This window comes from Amblyraja radiata, chromosome 11 (assembly GCF_010909765.2).
Source record: "Amblyraja radiata isolate CabotCenter1 chromosome 11, sAmbRad1.1.pri, whole genome shotgun sequence".
In the NCBI taxonomy this organism is placed as follows: domain Eukaryota; kingdom Metazoa; phylum Chordata; class Chondrichthyes; order Rajiformes; family Rajidae; genus Amblyraja; species Amblyraja radiata.
The window spans coordinates 29,253,461-29,277,223 of record NC_045966.1 but is presented as its reverse complement, the minus strand read 5'-3'; the positions used below and the strand labels follow the sequence as shown (position 1 = coordinate 29,277,223).

Here is a 23,763-nt window from a genome sequence, read left to right as displayed (position 1 = left end):
ACAATGTGCACTTTAACCACATGTGATTTTTTTTCTATTACAAATCTCAAATTGTGGAGTACAGAGGCAAATAAATAAATGATGGGTCTTTGTCCCAAACATTATGGAGGACAGTGTGCTGTATCCTATGTTTGCATCTGATCAACAAATTGAACAGATGTACCAAAATGCAAATTTCAATAACATTTTCCTTTAAAAAAAAATTAAAAGTGAAGGTGAGGAAGAAGTGTACCCGGAAGTGCAGTGCTGTACTTCAAAACATGTTGTAGGCACAATGTAGGATTTGAGCAAGATGGATAGGTTATACAGCTTTCTATCCAACCCCAATCTTGTGCCAGGTTCTGCTTTCAAAAGGGTAACCCTTATTATGTTGAAAACTTTCCTATATCTCCATTTGATTGTCCTTTTACTTTCAGTTAATCATGTGTCTGTCTTCTTTGAAGTGTTGTTCCAAGTTTGAAATGATTTCAAGCTAGAGTGTAAACATATAGTGGCAAGGTTTAGATGATTTTTAAAATGTGTGGAGTATTAGAAACATAGAAAATAGGTGCAGGAGTAGGTCATTCGGCCCTTCGAGCCTGCACCGCCATTCAATATGATCATGGCTGATCGTATTAGGACATCCAACCCTTCAATTATTTGTTTTTTTTAAAAAGGAATTATTTCAATGCAAATAAACTTATTTTTGCTGTCTAGACCACCAGATTCAATTAGTGGATGAGATGATTGGCCTCTTACCAATGCTCTGCAGGACTTTGGTTCCAGATAATTGTAAAGGATGGTTTGGTTCTGGTTTCCATTGTTGGGTGAAGCTTCTTGATGGGGTCACAAGCCCCAAGATAGATTATTCTCCCTCTTTTGTCTTCCTACCCTCCTCACACCCTTCCCCCACCAACCACCACTTTCCCATCTCTTCAGGAAGATGATCACTAATTGTGATGGTATGTGTTTAAGCCCTCAGTAAATAAACAATAGTGATGGGATACTTCAAAGCAGAGCAACTTCACAAAAAAACTAATTATTTTCAGAATTTGCCTGATTACATCAAGATTGGTGATTCTGGAGGTGAAGAAGCAGTTTTACATGCTCCCGTCTGGATCTTTGCAATATTGTACCTGTGATTGTACTGCAGAGAAGCAGTACAGTCGCAATAAGCACAGGACAATGGCAAAGTGAGTCATCTTCCAAACAACACTACCCAGCGCCATTTATCATTTTCATTTGTTTGCTACATAAAGGTGCAGCTGCTATAAAGTTATAGAAGTAGCTGGGGAACTGTTTGCTGAGTTCAAGAATCTGTTGACTCCCAAGTACACTGACTGGTTAACAGCAGAATAGTTCTGAATTGTGCCTGCAAAATGTAGCTCTGTTGCATTGGGTCGAATGAACTCTTAACTGTATTTGTAAATTTTGCATATGTCCAAATGGATTGTGTATTAATTATAGCGATTTTCTAAATTAAGTCATACAAAAATAATGTTTATTTAGGGTTCCCCACCTGAATCAGAAAGATCCAAGGAATGTATTGGAGAAACCTGTTGCTCACTTCCTGACGGTCACCTTTCCACAAAAAATACAGGTCAGTAATTTAGCAGGTTGGTCAGTCTATTCATTTCAATATGGTACATTAGATGGGCAATTGCACCCAAATTTTTGTGTGGGTGTACGACACATAAGTGCCAACCCATTACAACTGATTATGGTTGAGATTTATTTAAGAAAGAACTGCAGATGCTGGAAAAATCGAAGGTAGACAAAAATGCTGGAGAAACTCAGCTGGTGGGGCAGCATCTATGGAGCGAAGGAATAGGTGACGGGTCGAGACCCTTCTTCAGACTGATAAGGTAGACGAAAATGCTGTTGAAACTCAGCGCGTGAGGCAGCATCTATGGAGCTACGGACTAGTTGACGTTTCGGGTCGAGACCCTTCTTCAGTCTGAAGAAGGATCTCAACCCGAAACTTCACCTATTCCTTCGCTCCATAGATGCTCCCTCACCCGCTGAGTTTCTCCAGCATTTTTGTCTACCTATGGTTGAGATTTAAATAATCTGTGCAAATCACATAGGAGCCTCATACATAATGTATCTGCTTTACCATAGAAATAATCGTCTCATTTTCTTGAAATGTGATTATTTGTGAAAAAGGCAAATTACTTTGTGTAAGTTTATATATCCAAGATTTTTTAATATTTCAATGTATTGATCTGGCCAAATAATAGTATTTAATTCACATGGCACTTATCTGCATACTTAAAACATCACCAATATGGCATAACATTTCCGAGATGTTATATAAACCAGTTATGTATATTGTGAAGCATGATAAAATAGTTTTAGTGACATTATGAGAAAATAAATTGCATCCAAATTTGGTTATCATACAAAAAGCAAGTATCCAGTTAAAATTGGTATTTTTGGCACACATTACTATACAATGTTGTTAGCCATTGTCGTCTTCTATGATTAACTGTTAATGTACACTTCACGTACAAGTGCTGTTGCCAAATATCAAAAGTATTTTCCATTTATAGACATCAGTGGACTCAATGGTGATAATATCCGGAGTTGAGTTGTATGTGCTAAACCTTGAAACAAAACTAACAGCTTGTGTCATCATTTACTCACCATGCAGTAATAAAACTGAGTTGTCGAGTTGTCTTTCAGATCTATTTTATAATGTCAGGGCAGAATTTCATAATAATGCTACGGAAACCTGTATATAAAATTATTTTCACTTTAATAATACTCTTCACACCTCTTCACTACTCTTCCATTAGTCTGTTTTTAATATACAGTAAAACTTCGTTTTAACAAACTTCTTTATAATCGATTTCAGTTATAGTGGAGGGACCTGCCGATGGCTGTACACGCCATCTTCCCCGGCTGGTCGCAGCCCTGGCTGCCCCCACCACCACCATGGCTCGTGCCATTTCCAAGCTGGACCTACTGCTGCCACTGCCAGCCCACACAGCTTCCTTGGTTGCTTTCAAGTCATGCCTGCCACTGCTGACCCTTACCTGCACTCCAGCCACCCTTGGGCCATGACCATTGATTCCACAACCTTTTCTGGTTCAGTAAATAAATCGTGCCATTTTAAAGAGTCTACAGGAACTGAGAGACCTTGCAATATATGACTTTCTGACAGATTAAGTTTAAAGATCTTTAGGAAATAAAGGTATCAAGCACAAAGCAGTTTTAGCGTAGGTTCACCAGGTTAATTCCCGGGATGGCGGGACTGACATATGATGAAAGAATGGGTCGACAGGGCTGCTTCTTCTTCTTGCGAATGGAGTGCACAGCCTAAAGTTGAAGGACAACTTGTTCTATTTGATTGTGCACGCATGGGTTGATTGCATTCGTCGAAACAGAGCGGACCACGTGAAGGTTGCAATCTTCCACCCCGACTGGGCTTGTATTCATTGGAATTTAGACGGATGAGAGAAGATCTTATAGAAAAATATAAAATTCTTAAAGGATTCGACAGGCTTGGTGCAGGAAAAATATTTCCTATGCTGGGGAAGTCCAGAACCAGGGGTTAGTTTAAGAATAAGGGGTAGGCCATTTAGGACTGAGATGAGGAAAAACCTCTTCACCCAGAGAGTTGTGAATCTGTAGAATTCTCTGCCACAGTGGAGGCCAATTCACTGGATGTTTTCAAGCGAGAGTTGGATTAAGCACTTGGAGCTAAAGGAATCAAGGGATATGGTGAAAAAGTAGGAATGGGGTACAGATTTTAGATGACCAGCCATGATCATATTGAATGGCAGTACTGCCTCGAAGGGCTGAATGGCCAACACCTGCACCTATTTTTCTGTGTTTCTATAATAAAGCCTCACAAAATGCTGACAAGGCTGTAGCTGACAAATTTTGCCATGGCCTAAAGATACTGCAGATTTACTGGAATAACATCAAGTTTATAGGACTTCAGTTACATAGTCGGCTGATGGTATACTTGGAGAAAAGATTCTTAGAGCGGAGATGATTTGATGGAAATGTTTGATGGAGTCAGAACTTGTTTCCTGTGGCAAAACTATTGACTCGGGATATAGGTAGTAAGATAATTAGTTTTAAAAGAGTATTTGGTTAAATATAGAGACATGAACTGCAGATTTCTATTTTGTTCACTGTGTCTGCACTTTATTGATATGGCCAGCACGTACTATCAATCCTTAATTTCACTTTGAATCGAGTGCCTTGCTCGACCATTTCAAAAGTTGGAAATCAACTGCATTGATTAGTCTGACGTAATTTACATGCCACATGGTAAAAGTTGCTGATTTCTTTCATTAAAAGGCATTACTGAGCCAGAAAAGGTTGTACTGATAGTTCATTGGCTTCAAGGTTAGCATTCCTGCTATAGATCCTTCTTCCCTGTGGCTATCAAACTGTACAACTCCTCCCCCTTCTGTCATGGAGTAGACTGAAGCACCCCCCCAACTTTGCACATCCCCAATCCTTTCCACTCGTCACTTTAAAATGGCTGCTGGAAGTGAGAGTGAACGCTGCGCGATTAGCTGCCGCTGCTCTCTCTACGAATTATGTATTATTCGGTTCCTACTACTTCTTATTGCAATTTGAGCAGGGAATCTATCTGGCAACACACGTCAGCAACTTGTCTGCTGACTTTAATGGAATAACCTGCATATATTGACTGTTATTCCCTTTGTCTTTTGGTTGCTGGAGCTCATGATCCACTACCTGCTGCTCCTGTTTCCGGCCGCCGGCGTTTGGATACATCGCTGGCCACAATGAGGATTAACAGCTTGTTTTTATGGACTGTGCTTGTCTGGATCACACTCTCATCCATACTTGATCCTGTTACACCGATTCTCCAATACTCGGTGGATGAATTTCTCCAGCTGCGACCCCACCTGTCCGACCCACCCCCGGTGTTACATCCTCACCTGAATCTGGCTCGTATCGTCGGAAATATATCCACCGTGATTCAACATTGATGACACAAAGCCAATAAGATCCTTATGGTCATCATCACCTCTTCCCCCGAGAAAGCACCATGGTGCTGTTAAACACAATGTGCTAACTAACTTAACCAGGTCGGCTAGCGCTAATCTCGGCAACACCAGTGTCTCCGTCGGGCTGTTCAACGTCTGCTCACTCGCCGACAAGGGTCCCCTGGTCTACGATCTTTTACAGGACAACAAATTCGACTTCTTGTGCCTAACTGAAACCTGGCAGCGTCAGAATGACTACACACAGCTCAACGAGGCTGTCCCACCTGAGTTTGTTTATACCTGTCAATCGCAGGGGGCGGTGTCGCAATGCTCTACAATGACAAGTGGAGAGTGTCTCCTGTCACTGCCTCTGCCCATAACTCATTCAAATCCATAATCCTACAAATCAGTGAACCCGTCCCTACTGTTTTAGCTACTATCTATCGCCCACCCAAGCCCAATAATATATTTTTAAATGATTTTTCTTCCTTTTTAACATCCATTTGCTCCATGTCCCCAAATGTTATAATACCGGGTGATCGTTATATTCACATGGTCAATATCAGCAGCACTTTTACAAGGGACTTTTCTTCAACTCTAGACAGTTTTGGATTACAGCAACACATTGACTTTCCCACACACAACAAAGGTCACATCCTGGACCTAATTTGCTGCTCTGGTTTAACCCTTTTACCTATACTGCATCTGATCTGCCCATCTCTGATCATTAGCTCATTTCTTTTAATGTCAACTTACCCAAAACAAACCAGTCTCGCTCCATCTCATTTCGTAACATCAAGAATATTGATCTACCTACTCTCTCTGTTGGAATTAACAATCTCCTCGACATAGATAAATTAGGCAACACTGATGATCTGGTTTTGCATTACAATGATAGACTTCACAATCTCCTGGACATTCTTGCTCCTATGAAAACCCGGACTGTTTCTTTTACTCTACCCCCTGGACCTCTCACTTAACTTTTTTTCCCTGTTGACAGCCGGGCAACGTTGGCAGCTTTTTAGGTTGTCAAATTACAGTTTAGGTGGTCATTTAAGACGGTTTGCATGACGCGTACGATAATGTGCTCGGACGAAGTGCGGAGTTACCAGTCGGAATTATGCTCAATGAAGCATTCACATATTATTTCTGCTTCAAATAAAGTCACAAACTAAACATATTCACCAATCAAGACATGATATATACCACAATGACATGCAGCAAAATTATAATACAGTATCGCAACTCTTTTTACACATTGCAATTAATGCAATTTCTATTAGTTCTTTCCACTTCCAAACAAAAATGTGGTTGGATTATTCAGCGTATGATCAACCTGTGTCAATAAATCCTGGACCATGGTAACATATATGCTTAACCATGCACACTACAGATTGATGCAAGCATGTTTTCTGTGAAGGACCGAAAATTACCATGACATGGCCATAGCATGGGTCGTTTTTGCTATTGGTACAGAAACACTCTCGCTTCCCACATAATTTATCCATAACAAAATATACAGGTTGCAAGGAAATTTCTAAAAGGCATTTTATGATAATAGCTGTTAAAACCGACTATACCCATCTGACAGGTTAAACATTACATAACTGACAAGAGATGGCCAAAGGACATAACTGCAGCAAATGTTCTTTTGGTAATATGTTTAAAGGTGTCAAAACGCCACATTACCGGACATTCAGATTAGATGTCCGTTTTGTGAACAGTAATGAAGATACCCAGTTTGTACGCACCAGATTTATTTTAAGTTATTGATAAACGCTGTTTCCATCATTCCCACTTCAGAATTAACGTTAAAATTTCAACTGAAATATCTCGTGACCAAATTGGTGATGTATATGACCGACTGTAGAAGTAAAACCTGGATAAATCCAACGTATAGTTGTGAATCTTGCTCATTAAATAACTACAGTACTGATACTCCATATTAAGAGCATTGATTTGCCATTAAAATTAATTCTGTAATAACGTATCAACGGTAGCAATGACAATCGAACACTGCAGTTTTAATGTTTCACGTGTTCACAATTTAATTAATCCATCTTTATGGACTAGAACAAATAATAATATTGGGAATTAAAACACATTTGATTGCATTCCGTTAACAAACATAGTCAATGTCCGCTCTGAAGACATTTCCAACACAATAGGGACAGGGAGGGGGGGGGAGTGTGAATCAGTGTGGGGTGGATAGATAGCGGGGGGGGGGGGGGGTTGGTTGAGAAGGTAATCGGTGCGGAATGGATGGATTGAAGTGGGTGAATTAGTACATGTTGGTTGGAGTATGTAAAATTGTAACGGGAGAGCGCGTGGGATGTCAGTGGTGTTGAATGGGGGGGATCAGTACGGGATGGATGGGGGGGGGATCAGTACAGGATGGATGGGGGGATAAGTATAGGATGAATGGGGGGGATCAGTACAGGATGAATGGGGGTAGACATAAGTGCTGGAGATACTCAGCGGGTGAGGCAGCATCTATGGTGCGAAGGAAATAGGCAACGTTTCGGGTCGAGACTCTTCTTGAGACTGTTCCCCCCCCCCATTCTTCTTGAATGGGGGGGATCAGTACAGGATGGATGGGGGGGATCAGTACAGGATGGATGGGGGGGGGGGGGTCAGCGCAGGATGAATGGGGGTGATCAGTACAGGATGAATAGGGGGGGGGGGGACAGTACAGTGTGGATCAGAGAGTCTGTGCAGGATGAATGAGGGGATCAGTACAGGATGAATGGGTGGTTCAGTACAGGATGAATGGGGAGATCACTACTAGATGGATGGGGGGAGATCGGTGCAGGGTAAATGGAGTGTGGGTCAGTACGGGATGAATGGGGGGATCAGTGCAGGATGAATGGAGGAGTATTGCAGGATGGATGGGAAGCGGGGTAAGTACAGGATGAATTTGGGGACCAATGTAGGATGGATGGGAAGTGGCAGGAGAATCAATGCGAGGTGATCAGCGCAGGATGAATAGATGGGGGGGGGGGGTAGATGGGGAGGGGAGCACAGGGGATGTCAGTGAGGACTGAATAGAGGCAGGAATGGGGATCAGAGCGGGATGGAGAGGAGGGGCTCAGGATAAGGGGAGGGGTGGAGGGGGCGTACAAGAGAGAGAGAGAGAGGGGGGAGGTGGGGAGGAAGGAAGGTCAGCACTCCTCGGACAACATCGCCCCGCTGTCTTGGCCATCCCTGTCTGCCGCCAAGTGCCGCCGCCAAAGGGGGAGGCGGTTGGGATCTCCTCGCCACCGCCCCCCTTCCTCCGCCAGCCAACAGCAAGGTGCGGGGCCGAGAGGTGCAGCTCAAAGATTCTATAGCTATAGGATCATTGGTGCAGCTGCTTCAGACAGCGGAAGGAGGCCTCCCCCTCCCTCCCGGCCTCGGCGTGCAAGATGGTTTGTTTTGAAAGCGCCATTGGCAGAGTAGCAGGCAGCGGCCACTATCAGGGCGGGCGGGGTGGAGGAGGAGGAGATGGAGCCTCTGTCGCGGCCGCTGTGCGGGACCTGTCATTCGCTCCAATCCTTCATCACCGCGCACCTAATATCTTTCCTCAGCCGTCGCCGAAACGAAACGTCACGTTGCTTTTCTCCAGAGATGTTGCCTGACTCGCTGAGTTACTCCAGTTTTTTGTGTCTATCTTCGGTATAAACCTGTATCTGCAGTGCCAAGCCGGGAAAAATGACTCGGCGTTTTGGTTGCCCGGCGGCACTTTGGGTGGTCATTGGCAGCCGGGTAACCGTTAATTTCGAGCCCTGCTCTACATCAGCTAAAAATAAAAGGACGTCGCCTGGAATGTCTCTACAAAAAAAAACGGACTTGCACATACTGCACTATAAGGATCTACAGCTAAATCCATATAGTATGCTAATTTAATTTCATCTGGCGAAGGGAACACTCGAGCCCTGTTTTCCACAATTAACATGATCTCACGACCACCTTATACTCTTCCATCCCATTTGTACTTAACTTCTCAATGTAATAGTTTTATGTCCTTTTTCAAAACCAAAATTGAAAAACATTCACAAACAGCTCCCCTCTTTATCTAATACGGATAATAGTGCACTCCATCCACCTTCTGTCCCCCCCTTTTCTTTATTATCTAGTTTTCAACTCCCAACTGTTACTGAAATATCTGATTTCATCCGAAAATCAAAATCATTCCCCTCCAGCTCGACCCCCTCCCCACCCACTTAGTCAAAACCTGTCTACCTTCCCTCTCCTCTTTCATAACTAACATCATCCACTCCTCCCTTATTGCTGCTCATGTTCCTTCCTCTCTCAAAACCGCTGCAATAACTCCAGTACAGGTGCACAACCTTTTATCCGAAAGCCTTGGGACCAGACACTTTTCGTAATTCAGAATTTGTCGGTCTTCGGAATGGAAATTTTTTAGCGTAGATTTTAATGGCTGGCTCAGTGGTAGAGTGCTCGGCTCATATCCGCAAGGTCGCGAGTTTGCGCCTTGATCCCGGCAGTTACTCGGTCGCGAGTTTGCGTCTTCAATGTAGTTTTTTCTTGCAGAATAAATGTTTGTATGAAATGCAGTGTAGGAGAGGTGTACTGACTGTGTGGGCAGAACTTTGGAAGTGATTGCCCACCAGTCTAAAAAGCCGCTGTGTCTCCGTCCCTGGGATAGCAGGGGGCGATCAAACAGCACAATACCCCCCTCCCCCTCCAACTCCAGAGGAATCCGCTCCCCGATGGGCCGCTACGGCGACAAGTGGCAGTTTGCCCACAGCCCGAGCTGCGCCCCCTCATCCGCCACCCCAAGAACAAGACGTACCTTGCACACCATCAGCTTCTGCCCCTACGTGTTCCTCTGGAGTTGGAGCGGGGCTGGGCTGGAGTTGCTGCTGGCTGTGGGTCTCTGGGATCTCCGTGCTTGCAATGGGCCTGGGGGTCGGTGTCCCGTTGGTCCTGACGTCTCCGGCCACCCCCCTGGACTGGAGCTGAGACTGGGAACTGTGCCGCCCTTGCCCCCTCCCTCTGCAACTGCAAACAACCCCACTCTCCTGCAAGGGCGGTACAGTTCCCGGAGGATGGCAGGTGGCCGGAGACGTCAAGACCAACAGGAACCCGCTCCCCGATGGGGCCCTACGACGCCCCGAGCTGCGCCCCGTCATCCGCAACCCAGGTTCCTCTGTAGTTGGAGCGGGGCTGGTCTGGGCTGCTGTTGGCTGTGGGTCTCTGGGATCTCCGTGCTTGCAGTGGGCCTGGGGGTCGGTGTCCCGATGAGGGGGCGCAGCTCGGGGAACGGCTTCTGGTGGTCCTGACGTCTCCGGCCAGTTTGCAGTTTTCCTCTGGAGTTGGAACGGGGCTGGGCTGCTGCTGGCTGTGGGTCTCTGGGATCTCCGTGCTTGCAGTGGGCCTGGGGGTCGGTGTCCCGTTGGTCCTGACGTCTCCGGTGACTGGCACTGACCTGCTGGTATCGCCGACATGAAGACAGTGCAAAGCCCCCGCGCCGGTGCAATGGGCGGGGAGCTGGAGAGGGGAGTGAAGGGGTCACACAAATGGCCGGGAAGCAGAGGGGTGTAGGTGGGGTGAAACTGAAGGGAGCGACAATCTGTTGCTCGATACACTGTGTATCGTGAGTCTACCGTGGGAACTTTTTAACTCAGCGGGCAGGCAGCAGCATATTGTCAATTATTAACCCTCCCGCGCAATATACCCTCACCTTCTCTTTTATGAATGGGGATTTAGTTCCCCTTTCTTCGAGGACCGACCGGAGGTTCCGCTGTCACCTCTGCGGGCCGCCCTCGGTGAACGTTTTCAAGGACCTTTCTTCAAGGACCGAAAAAATGGCCGCTATTCGGAGGTTTTCATTATTTGGATCTTCGGATAAAAGGTTGTGCACCTGTACTTAAGAAACCCGGTACAAATCCCAACAATCTAAATAATTTCCGACCAATTGCCATTTATCTCTAAAATACTAGAAAAAACAGTCTCTGCACAGGTTCACAATCACCTCATCAGCAATAACCTCTGAACAATTTCAAACTGTTTTTTGCCCTCTGCATAGCACAGAAACAGCATTAGGTCAAGGTAACCAACGACCTGCTGATGGCTGCCAACTCCCGTTTTCTCACCATACTCATCCACCTTGATTTGACTGCTGCCTTCGACACCATCTCTCACAACATCATCCTCGATCGTCTAGCCTCCATTGGTATCATCAACACATCACTCACGTGGTTCACATCATACCTCTCCGGCCGCTCTCAGTTTGTACAACTTAAAAATGTCCAATCACAACCCTCCCCAGTCACCAGTGGTGTTCCCCAGGGCTCAGTCCTAGGCCCCCTCCTTTTTATAATTTATCTATTTCCCCCTGTTTTATTTTCAGGTAAATACAACATTCAATTTCACTGCTACGTGGATGACACCCAGCACTACCTGCACACCAAACCCACTTCCATGCTTCCTCCCTCTTCCCTCCCTCTTCCTGCTTAGTGGAAACCGTCTGAAGAAGGGTTTCGGACCGAAACGTTGCCTATTTCCTTCGCTCCATAGATGCTGCTGCACCCGCTGAATTTCTCCAGCATTTTTGTGTACCCTAGTGGAAATTAAAACCTGGTTTGTTCACAACTTTTTCAGACTCAACAGTAACAAAACTGAAATTTTCCTTGTTGGCTCCAAATCCACCCTTTCTAAATGTCCCAATTTCTCACTCACCATTGACAATTCCATTGTCCCTCCTTCCCCTCGGGTCAAAAGTCTGGGTGTCATCCTTGATAGCACGCTTTCTTTTGAAAAACACATCAATAATCTCACTCGGCCTGCTTACTTCCACCTACGCATCCACCGTCTTCGTCCATCACTCACACCTAACAGCACTGCTACTCTCATCCACGCCCTCGTCACCTCCCGTATTAATTATTGTAACTCTCTCCTCTGGTTTACCCCACAAGTCCATCCATAAATTCCAATTGGTCCAGAACTCAGCTGCCAGCATTATCACCAGAACCCCATCCACCGAACACATCACTCCCATCCTCAAACAACTGCACTGGCTCCCTGTCCAATACCGCATTGATTTTAAGATTCTCCTCCTCACTTTCAAAGCACTCCACAATCTCGCTCCTCCATACCTCTGAATTCCTCCAGCCTTACACTCCATCCCGAACTCTCCGATCCACTTCTTCCTCCCTGCACTCCACTCCATCTGCCCGCCTGTCCACACTGGGGTTCAGAGCCTTCAGCCGTTCTGCCTCTCGCCTCTGGAACTCTCTCCCACTAGCCATCCGTACCATAGAGTCTCTCCCCACCTTTAAAACATCCCTCAAAACTCACCTATTCAGACCGGCCTATCCCACGTAACTCCACTTTCTATTAAATTCATGGATATGTTGTTTTTGTTTCATTTTATTTATATATTTGTAATTTGCTTGTTTTAACTGTAAGGTGTCCTTGAGTGTTCTGAAAGGTGCCCATGAATAAAATGCATTATTATTATTATTATTATTATTTAATTTTATGTTTCATGTATGTTGTGTTTGTATGACTGTTGGCAGATCAATTTCCCGCCGAGATAAGTAAAGTTCTATCATATTTAAATACATTTTGAAGTGACAAATTTACTTCCCCAGAAGAAATGGTAGGGTTTGAACTCGTGTCCAGATTAACATCCAGGCTTTTAAAACATTACCATTATACCACTTATCGTGCTTGCAGTTTCAGTGATTTTAAGATGATTTTATGTACTAAAAAGGAAATATTTGCAAAATCATGGGAAAGGACTAAAGAGTGAAGTTAATAGCATGGACACGATGGGCCAATGACTGTCATCTGTGCACTGCCTTCTGTGCTGTACAATTCTATGAAAAGAGGCTGCTTCATGCAGACCAATCATTTGTACATGCATACAAAAGGAAGAAAAGGCTCTGATCTTTGACCTATCAGGTGACATACCCTTCAAGTGAGCCATAGAAATAGTAAATGACGTATAATCAGAAAAAAAATTGGGGGGGGGGGGGGCAAATAGTTATATTGCTATTTCAAATATGGTGCTTCGCTTAACTGACACCAACTGACCTCCAGTCACTGATTATAGAATGTGTCACTGACACATTAATATAAGAAAAATCTGTATGTGGTGTTTTTTACATATCTTGGTAAGTTTTAAATTCAATTCAATAATAATGATAAAGTTGTCATAAAGTCATACAATGTGGAAACGGGCCCTTCGGTCCAATTTGCCTTTGCCGACTAACATGCCCTATCTACACTAGTCCTACTTGCCTGCGTTTGGCCCATATCTTTCTAAACCTTTCCTATCTATGTACCTGTCCAAATGTGTTTTAAACATTATGCTACTACGTGCCTCATCTACTTCCTCTGGCAGCTTGTTCCATATACCTACCGCCCTTTGTGTATAAAGAAAAAGTTACCCCTTGGGTTCCTATTAAATCTCTTCACCTTTCAATACGGTTTTTGATTCTCCTACTCTGGGTGGAAGACGTTGTACATTTGCCCTATCTATTCCAAATTGTCCTTTTATAATTGATAACTTACTTTGCAGTGTAAATATGACAGAAGAACATTTTAACTTGCCTTTAGTTCATTAAAATATATTCATGGAAATGTTTTATTTCAAATAAGCACTTTAAGCTTAAAGGATCAATCACAATGAGTCAGGATTCTGATTATCCATCAGTACATCATGATACCAAGGTCATTGTTAAGTGGTATAAAATCCACGTAGCTAACAACACTATAGCCTTTTCACCCTATTATGCCTATGCTGACTTTAAAAGTGCTGCCCAAATCACTTTCACACTTTTCTCCCATCTACATCTTTCTCCTTGTCTACTTGCCTTCATGAAAGTTCTTGTGGGATTGAATTCCATCACTGTTCCAAGAAAACTCCTTGCACAGGAACTTAGAGCAGTGCAGCCCACAGCGTCTGTGCTAAAAATCGTGCCAAGTTAAACTAATCTTCTCCACCAGCACGTGAACCATATCCCTCGATTTGCTGCATATTCATGTACCTATTTAAAACCCTCTTAAATGTCCTGACTGCACCTGCCTCCACCACCACCTTCTAGCAATGCATTCCAGGATATATATCACAAACAGAGGTCCCAGCATATAGCCCTGCAGAACCCCACAGGTCGCAGACCTGCAGCCAGAATAACTCCCTTTCACCATAATCTTTTGTCTTTTATGAGTAAGCCAGTTCTGAATCCAATCACCCAAGTCCACGTGGATCATTTTTCTTTTTCCTATTTTCCTTTCTTTTCTACCCCCCCACCCTACATCAGTCTGAAGAAGGGTTTTGGCCCGAAATGTTGCCTATTTCCTTCGCTCCATAGATGTTGCTTCACCCGCTGAGTTTCTCCAGCACTTTTGTCTATCCACGTGGATCATGCCATTTTAATCTTCTGGATCAGCCTATCATGAGAGACATTATCAAATGTCTTACAAAAATCCATGTAGACATCCACAGCCCTACCCTTATCCATCACCTCCTCAAAACTCGTTCATAAGACATGACTGCCGTGTACAAAGCCACGTTGACTGTCTCTAATTAGCCCATTCTCTTCCAAGTACTTGTAAATCCAAGCCCGACGAATTCTCTCCAATAGCGTCCCTGATGAGGTTCACCAGCCTATAAACCCTTGAATATCTCTACTTCCCTTAAACAAAGGAACAAAATCGGGTCCTCGATTCCTCCAGGACTTTGCCTGTGGCTAGAGAACATAAATTATTTGCCAAAGCTCCTGAAATCTCTCTTGCCTCTCAATAATGTGTGAAAGATTCCTTCAGACACTGAGGATTTATCCACTTAATGCTTTCAACGAGCCCCAACATCACCTCCTTGATCTCAAAGTGCCATAACATATTAGCATTTCCAATACCAATCTCGGTGTCCTCTCACTGTCTTTTTAATTTTGAGTACGTCTATCTGGTCTCCAGAGCAACTCTGCTCTGAGAATGTCAGCATTTCTCATCCTTCCACATAACTGAAGTACCTCATCCTTAAAATTATTCAGCTAGATATCTCTATACTTGCCTAGACCATGACAGCCCTTCGGAACCTTAGCACGCGATTTTCTAGGAGAGGACTAACCAGTAATTTGTTAAAATTCAGCACAACTTTTTTCTCATTTAATGCTGCTCCAGGTCACAAAGCCAAGTATTCTAAATTCTTAGCTTCCTTACCAAATTGCTGTGCCATTATCAAAGTTAGTAAATGTTTCCTTCAGATCCATTCCAGTACATTCAACAATTTAGCTTATTGTGCCTCCCAAGCAGGTTGTGTTTATCTGCATTAATTCTTTGTGCCTGCTCATTTTGCCACCCTCCTGAAGTCTGTTCCTTTCCTGTTCACTACTTACTATGTCGTCAAATTCTGCTTCATTCACAAACTGTACTCCTTATACCATAATATGTCATTTATCTCAAGGTCATAAACAAGAAAAGCAGTGGTCATAATGTAAATCTGTAGGGACCTACAGAACACTGGTCATTTTTCTATTTTCTAAATCTATTCGGCTGTACAATTTTCATTTTGTAGTTTCAGTAAAGTTATGAAGTGTTGACATTAAAATTGTATAACCTTTCATCAGAATAAAACAATATTTTGTACTTAATTTCTTGGAAGTTGCTAGAGCTGAAAAAGTCCCAGTATCGGAACATCATTTAGTGTCAATGATCCGGTGCAGATTGCACACAACCTTTCCAAGGAAAAATTACTGTCCTGGTTACCCATCCAGGTGCCTCAGCTCATGTGTCAGTTGGATGGAGTTGAAACGGTGAAGGGCGATAGTCACATTATGTAGCATGTCCATGCCAACCAAGTTGCCCATCTATGTTAATTCCATTTGCTGCCTTTTGGCCTATATCCCTCTAAGACTTTCCCATTCGTATAACCATCCAAACGTATTTTAAATATTTCAATTGTACCTGCCTCTATTACCTTCGCTGGCACATCATTCAATTATACTCACTGCGATCTGTGCAAAAACCTATCCCTGGGATACACGTTAAATCTTCCCCCTTTGGCCTTGAATGCCATTTAGTTTTAGATTATCTTACCCTGAGAAACAGATTGAGACTATCCACACTATACCCTTCAGAATTTTACAAACCTCTTTATGGTCAGCACTCAGCCTCCTCCTTGCAGTTCAACTTATCCAATCTCCATGTAACTAGCCTTCCAGTCCAGGCAATATTCCTGTGAATCGTTTCAGTACTTTCTCTAGCTTAATCACATAATTCATATAGCCAGGCAACCGGGTCTGCACACATTTGTAAAATGATGCCCATCTCCGATATACAATACCTTGGCCAATAAAGACAGTTATTTCATATGCCTTCTTCACCACTCTTTTCTACCTGTGCTACAAGTTTTGGGGAAATATGTACTTGTACCCAAGATCTCACTGTTAAGTGCACTCTCCAGGGCCCAGCCAGTCACTTTATGTCCTGGCCTGATTTAACTTCCTAAAATGCATCACTTTGTTCTTGTCTGATTAAATTTCATCAGCCATTCCTTGCTCTATTATCCAGTTGATCTCGATTCTGTTAAGACCTTAAACCTCCTTCATTGTCCACCACACCACAAATGTTGATGTCATGTCAAACTGAGTAATCGTACCACCTACATTCCCTTCTAAATCCTTAACGTATATTATGAACCATAAGGGTCCCAGAACTGACCTTTGTGGCACACTAGGTCTCCAATCTATAAAGCAACCATCCACGAGTACCCTCTGCTTCTGACCTCCAAGCCTGTTTTGAATCCAAGATGTTATCTCGCCTTGGATCCCATGTATTCTAACATTCTGGACCAGCCAGCCTTGCTAAAGCCCTTGCAAACAATATCCGCTAATCCACTTGGTCACCTTAAAAAAAAAAGTCTGATGTGAGATGTGATCTCCCACTATTCCTAATCAGTCCTCGCCTTTCCAAATACAAATAAATGCTATTCCTTCGAATCAGTTCCAGTAACTTTAATCAAGAAGATTTAATTATCATAGGTATCAACAATGGAACTATGAAATTCTTACTTACAGCAGCATAACAAGCCTGTATACACAATACATGTAAATGACTAAATAATACCATCTGAAATCCAAGATCATCTTTAATCAGTATTCAAACTATAGCGGTACAGCAGGTTGTTAGTTGCTAGAACATCATGACCGCTTCCAAGACTGAGCAGAGCAGGAAGTGGGTGTTAATATAAATCGTACAGTAGGGTGGGGTTAGTGATGCTATTCTACTATGATTGGTTATCATGCATAAACCAATCTACATCCTTCCCCTTAAAGAGTGAGTATAATAAGCACACGCGTCATAAGAATTTAAACATATTTGCCATATCAGGCGGTTTACTAATACGGCCCGAACACGTATGGACCAAGCCCTCTCCCTCTTCGCCAGAAAGATTAAAAGGAGGTGGTGAACCCGGAGGCGAGATGGCAGCAGGGGACACCCGTGGTGACCGACGGGGAGCATGCAAGAGAGATATTTTCGTGGTTAGTCATAGCCTCCGGTCGTGGAGGGGTACGGGACATGCTGGAGCTGGTGGAAGGAACGGCAGCAAACGGCTGGAACTGAAGTGGTGGAGCATAAGGTGGTGGACGTGGTTCCTTCACGGCAAACAAGTGTTGGCGGCTCCTGCGGTATATGGTACCATCGTAGTCCACAAGGTAGGATTGAGGTTCTTCAGCCAGGTCAACAACGCTACCCAGACGGGAATGTCCCATGGAAGTTTGTAAACGAACGACTTGGCCCGGTAGTAGAGGTTTGAGTGGTTTGCTGGACTTGTCATGCGACCGTTTCTGAATGTTGTGTTTCTCCTGGATACGCTTTTGGAGTGCAGCTGGCTTCAGCACCTGTGGCATCAGCTTCTGCTGGGCAATCGGAATCGGAGGTCTCGTTGTTCTGGACATCAGTCGCTGGGCCGGCGAGCCCATGGTTCCGTCTCTAGCAATGTACCTGAGATTTAAGAGATTGAGGTACACGTCTGAATTGGCGAGGTGTGCGCGTTCCATTAGATGTTTTGCGCTTCTGACAGCTCGTTCAGCGAGCCCGTTACTCTGGGTATTCAGGGCTGCTCGTGACATGGTGGAAATTCCAACGGTTGGCAAAGAGTTTGAAAGCGTGGCTGGTAAACACTTCCGCTGTCGGTCTGCAAACGGACGGGTGCGCCGAATATAGAAAAGTGTTTCTTTAGCTTTCGAATGACCATTTCTGATGTGATGGAGTTCAGAAGGTCGAGTTCGAACCAGTTAGAATAGGAGTCAACCAGGACAAGATAGTGTTTACCGTGCCATTCGAAAATGTCTGCCGCCAGCGACGTCCAGGGCAGAGCTGGTGGAGGTTGTTGTAGTATGGGCTGTCTCTGCTGGTGTGGTGCAAGGCTGTTGCAAGTGGGGCAGGAGGCTGTACTATCCCGTATGTACTTGGCCATCCCGGGCTAGCAGAGCAGGTTCTGTGCATGAGCCAGCGTGACATCAATTCCTGGGTAACCGCCATGTGCCTCTTTGTAGTATTCGTCACGTAACGATGAGGGGATCACGACTTTGTGGCCCTTAACTATGACACCATCCTGTATTACCAGTTCATCGCGGACTAAGAAGAACGACTGCACCTCTGTTGGTACGCTGGATTGTCTGTCTGGCCAGCCTCTTTTGATCACGGATGAAAGTATTTGGAGGGTGGCGTCGGCTAGGCGGCGTAGTTGTTTTGTAGGAACAAAGTCAATGCCGAGAACCGTAAACTCATCCCGTTCGTAGGGGTGACGTTCGTTGGATGCCCGTGGTGCACGAGAGAGTGTGTCCGCAACGTGCATGTCTTTACCCTTTTTGTAAACAAGTTCAAAGTCAAAGCGCTGGAGCTGCATCATCATGCGCTGCAGACGTGCTGGTGCTGCGTGAATAGGTTTGTTGAGGATCGTCACCAGGGATTGGTGGTCTGTCTCGACCGTGAAGACGTTGCCAAAGATAAAGTCCTTGAATTTGGAACAAGCAAAGACAACAGCTAGCAGCTCCTTCTCGAATTGCGCGTAGCGCTGTTCGGTGTCGGTCATGGTGCGGGAGGCATAGGAGACAGGGCGCAAAGCACCGTCGGCAGATGATTGTAGGCAGGCTGCGCCGTGCCCGAATCGTGAGACATCGCAGGTAACTGTCACAGGGCGCTTCAGGTCGAAAAATGTCAGGGTTGGTGCGCTGGTCAGCTTCGATTTTAAAACGTCTAATGCTTTTTGGTGTTGCTGGAACCAAAACCAAGTAGTATCCTTTCTAGTTAGTTGTCGCAGAGGCGAACTCAGTTCTCTGAGGTTTGGTATGAATTTTCCAAGATAGTTCACCATACCCAGGAATCGCTGCAGGCCAAGCACATCGGTGGGGGCAGGCATCTCTGTGATGGTGGCAGGTTTCTTTGGATCCGGCCTGAGACCGTCAGGAGTGAACACATGATCAACATAGGTGACCTCTGAAATCCTGAATTTATACTTGTTAGGGTTGAATTTCAGGTTGATCTGACGTGCCCTGTCCATGATAATCTTTCGGTTGTGATCGTGCTCCGGTGTGTCTTTGCCATAAACCAAGATATCGTCCACTATGATGGCACATGGGAGGCCGAATGGCATTCTTAGAAACTTGAATCTGCCAAATGGAGTGGCAAATGTGGTGAGGTTTGACAACTCGTCGTCCAGCGGTACCAGCCAGAAGGAGCTCTTTGCATCGAGGATGGAAAATACGGTAGCTCGTCCGATCTGTGCCGCAACGTCTTCGACAGTCCTCATAGGATAGTGCGGGCGCCTGATGGCAGAATTCAAATCTTTCGGATTGATGCACACGCGGAGCTCGTCTTTATCCTTCTTGAAAGTAGCAACCATGGTGGAGACCCAATCTGTGGGCTCACTGATCTCTTCTAGCACGCCTAAGGAGACCATGTTTTTTAGTTCAGACTCAATCCTGTCTCTCATGGCATGTGGCACACAATGTGGTGCGCGGACGACAGGTTCAACATTGGGGTCAATTAATATCTTGTAGGTCACAGGCAGCTTGCCTAGTTTGTCATCGAATAGATCAGGGTATTATTTTATCGGGTCCACTGATATCAGTAGCTTGTGGACCGACTGGTCAAAGGAAATCAGCCCCAAGTCCTGGCATGCTTGGATGCCCAACAGAGTCACAGAGTTAGAATTCAAAACATAGAAGGTGAGATTCCTTGTAGTCTTTTTCAGCACGCATTTAAAAGTGGTTCTTCCTAGTGGAATCAGAACTTCCCCCCCGTAAGCATGCAGAGTGGAGTTGTCTTTAGTCAAGGCCTCGTTAATTCTTATCTTGTTATCGAGGTGTACAGACATTACATTCACTTTTGCTCCTGTGTCTAATTTGCCCTTGAAACCTTTATTATTGACCGACATCAAAACTGTAGGATCGAGAATCTTACCAGCTGTGTGCAGGAGTGAATACACAGTTGACTCCCCTTGTGAGTTAATTGGACTGTCCTCGGGGGCCGAGTCGAGCTGGTACTGAGAAGCAGAGATTGTTTTGTCTTGTTGTAGCAGGTGTAGATTAGGCTTTAAACTCGAGGGTCTCTTCCCACGGGCCCTGCAAGCGGCAGAGAAATGGTTCATTTTCTTGCAGTAATTGCAAGACTTCCCATAAGCAGGGCATGGGTCTTGCTTATTGTGGAGATAGTTACAGTTAGGGCATCTCCTAGGAGGCTCATTAGCAAATCCCCGATTAGCCGGTCGAGGGGTCTCAGTCGTAAATCTCTGTTGTCTGTCGGTGCTCGCGGTCTGGTGAACCCAGTCAAATTGATAGATTTTGTTTCTGTGTCACGCTGCTCGCTTAATGGAGTGACAAACTCAGCCAAATGACAGGCATGCGCGGCCTCATCGAGTGTTAAATTAGGATTCCGCAGCAACTCTAATCGTAGCTTTTGATCATTCATCCCAGACACCAATTTGTCCCTTATCAGCTGATTAGTCATTGTCTCAAATCGGCACCTCTGGGCCATGTATCTTAAATCACAACTGAATTTCTCCACCGGCTCATCAGGAAGCTGGTGTCTCGCAAATAATTTGGCTCTCTCTAAAATGCGGTTCGACGGCAGGTCACATATCTCACTACATTTACGCAGCAAAACATTAGGATCGTTTACAGATTCTGCAGGTGTAACTACCTGGTCGTTGGCGTCGCGAACTTCAGAGGCATATTCAAAAGTCCGAGCCCTCATCATGGCATCGGGACCCGCAAGGTTAAGTAGAAGGGAAGCTTTGACATCGTCTGGTTCATTTCGGTGGACGATGTTCATGTAGTGTTGGTAATCAATCTCAAAAGTCAGCCATCGCTCGCCGACGTCGGAATCGAAGATAAGCTGTGCAGGCTTTCTGCAAGATTGAGCCATCGTAAAGCAAAAAACCAAACTGATAAAGAGAAATAAAACCCGATATACAGAAGCAGAATACTCCCAAGTTGACTGACACCATGTAAATGACTAAATAATACCATCTGAAATCCAAGATCATCTTTAATCAGTAATTATAGCAGTACAGCAGGTTGTTAGTTGCTAGAACATCATGACCGCTTCCAAGACTGAGCAGTGCAGGAAGTGGGTGTTAATATAAATCGTACAGTAGGGTGAGGTTAGTGATGCTATTCTACTATGATTGGTTATCATGCATAAACCAATCTACAATACACATACTTACATATAATAAACAAGAATTAAATAAATTAAAACAACCAATAATGCCAGGATTACTAGTCTGTCGTTCCCTTGCACCCCTCCTAAATAAAGGTAAAACATTTCCTCCAATTTCTAGTACCTCATCCACGGCTAACAACGGTACAAAAATTTCTGCCGGGACGTTAACAAATTCCTTCCATGCTTCCCACAACATGTGAGAATGCACCCAGTCGGGCCTCAGATATATCCACCGTTATGCGCTTCAATCCTGACAATTCCTCTTTCTTCATAACATAGATGTGTTTCTGGATATTGCTGTTCTCTTCCTTGAATGCAATAGCTTTTCTTGTCCGTTCCACAGTAAATGCAGATGAGAAGTATTCATTTAAGATCTTACCCATCTCCTGTCTCTACCTGTAGATTACCACATGAAAAGTACTGACTCGCTCACTAGTTACCCTTTCGCTTTCAATATAATTACAGAATCTTTCAGGATTCTTCTTTATCTTATCTACGAGCAATATCTCATGGCCTTTTGATTGCCTTATGTATACCACTTCATCCATTATACTCAAGGGACTCACTTATCCCAGTATCCTATGTATGGCATATGCTGCTGCCCTTTTCCTGACCACAGTCTCATTATCCCTTGTCAACCAGGTTTCATAACAGGCATTCCAAATTAACAGGTATTCCGAATTATAATATAGGATTATTTCTAAAGGAAAATTTGACATTTATTTTCTCCAAGATGAAACCTACTGCAGCAATCCTTTGTGAATCTGCTAAATCAGAGGTGGTCTTGTTCTCTTCCTGTACCAGTTAGTCATCTAATGAGACTGTTTTTTGCCAAAATCAACAGGCCAGTTTATAGATGATTGAAATAGAATACTATTGAGGGGAGGAGTATATACCGCATTTTTTGTATGGTTAGGCCTTAGCCGAGGTACACATGCAATCAATGAAAGAGGGGCCCACAGCCTTGGGTTAAAATCCTTTACTCCAGTGAGTTATTTTTGAGGTACAGTCACATTTGCAATATAATGATTGGCTATTATGTTTGATGCATCGTTCTAGAAGTGCGAATAATTATTTATAGTATTGTTTGCATGGGAAATACTGACCAAACTATTCGAAGATGATCTGATTAATCTAAAAAGGCCATGGTTTAACTTACTAGAAAAAAATGGGGATTAAGAGGCCAGATAATGGAAAGACACGTTTTGTGTTTTATTCATTTTTGTGGACTGTGGGAAATGCCGCAGAAAATGGATCAGCTTCAGAAATGTGCGGAGAAATGGCAGGTGGAGTTTAATCTAAGCAAGTGTGAGGTGTTGCACTTTAGGTGGTTGAATGTAAGGGGAAAGTATGCAATTAATAGCGACCCTTAACAGCACTGATGTACAGAGAGAATTTTGAAGTCCACAGAAGAACGGTGTTTTCAATTCTCAAGCTATTGTTCTTATTGTGTAGTTTCTGATATGAAGCTTTTTCGATGTATTAGTCTTGGGGAAGGGAACATCAGCAGATATCGGTATCTGCAGAAAAGCGAAAGCTTGGAATGAGGGAATACAATACCTTTTATTGTCATTTGAACCTCACATGAGGTTCAAACGAAATTTGGTTTCTGCAGCCATACAAAAAAAGAACCAAGACACACACCAACACAATTCAATTCACATAAACATCCATCACAGTGAGTCCTCCTCACTGTGATGGAAGGCAAAACTTAAACATATCTCTCCCCTGCACTCCCCTCTCCCCCCCATGTCAGAGTCAAAGACAGAGTCAAAGCCCCCGGCGGGCGATGTTAAATGTCCCGCAGCCATTAAAGCCACGCCGGGTGATGCAAGGCCACGGTGTTGGAGCCCCGGCGGGCTCTTGGTGTTGGAGCCCCGGCGGGCGCTCACAAAGTAGTGGAGTACATTAAACTCACCTCTGTTTTCTTTGAATTCAGATTGCTGCAGAAATTCTAGTATTACCACAACCTCCATAGATGTCAAATCTCTACATGAAGAACAAATTGTAAGTAAAATGATTTTTGAAAATATTCTGCTTTCTGTGATCTTGTGCCTAAAATGGCATGCTGCACTCTGGAGTGACATTTTCGGAAGGAGCAGTGTTATTAAAATGTGGTGACCAATGA

At 44.2% G+C, this 23,763-nt stretch overlaps 1 protein-coding gene across 1 annotated transcript in view; it reads left to right on the top strand.

The window, feature by feature from the left end:
- The window catches only part of LOC116978466 (uncharacterized protein KIAA0232-like), a 69,370-nt gene that overhangs the window by 39,790 nt on the left and 5,817 nt on the right, over positions 1 to 23,763 (top strand). The window contains exons 3-4 of the mRNA XM_033029619.1: positions 1,489 to 1,579; positions 23,575 to 23,642. Coding sequence (XP_032885510.1) covers positions 1,489 to 1,579; positions 23,575 to 23,642 — 159 coding nt within the window. The remainder of the gene's footprint in view (positions 1 to 1,488; positions 1,580 to 23,574; positions 23,643 to 23,763) is intronic.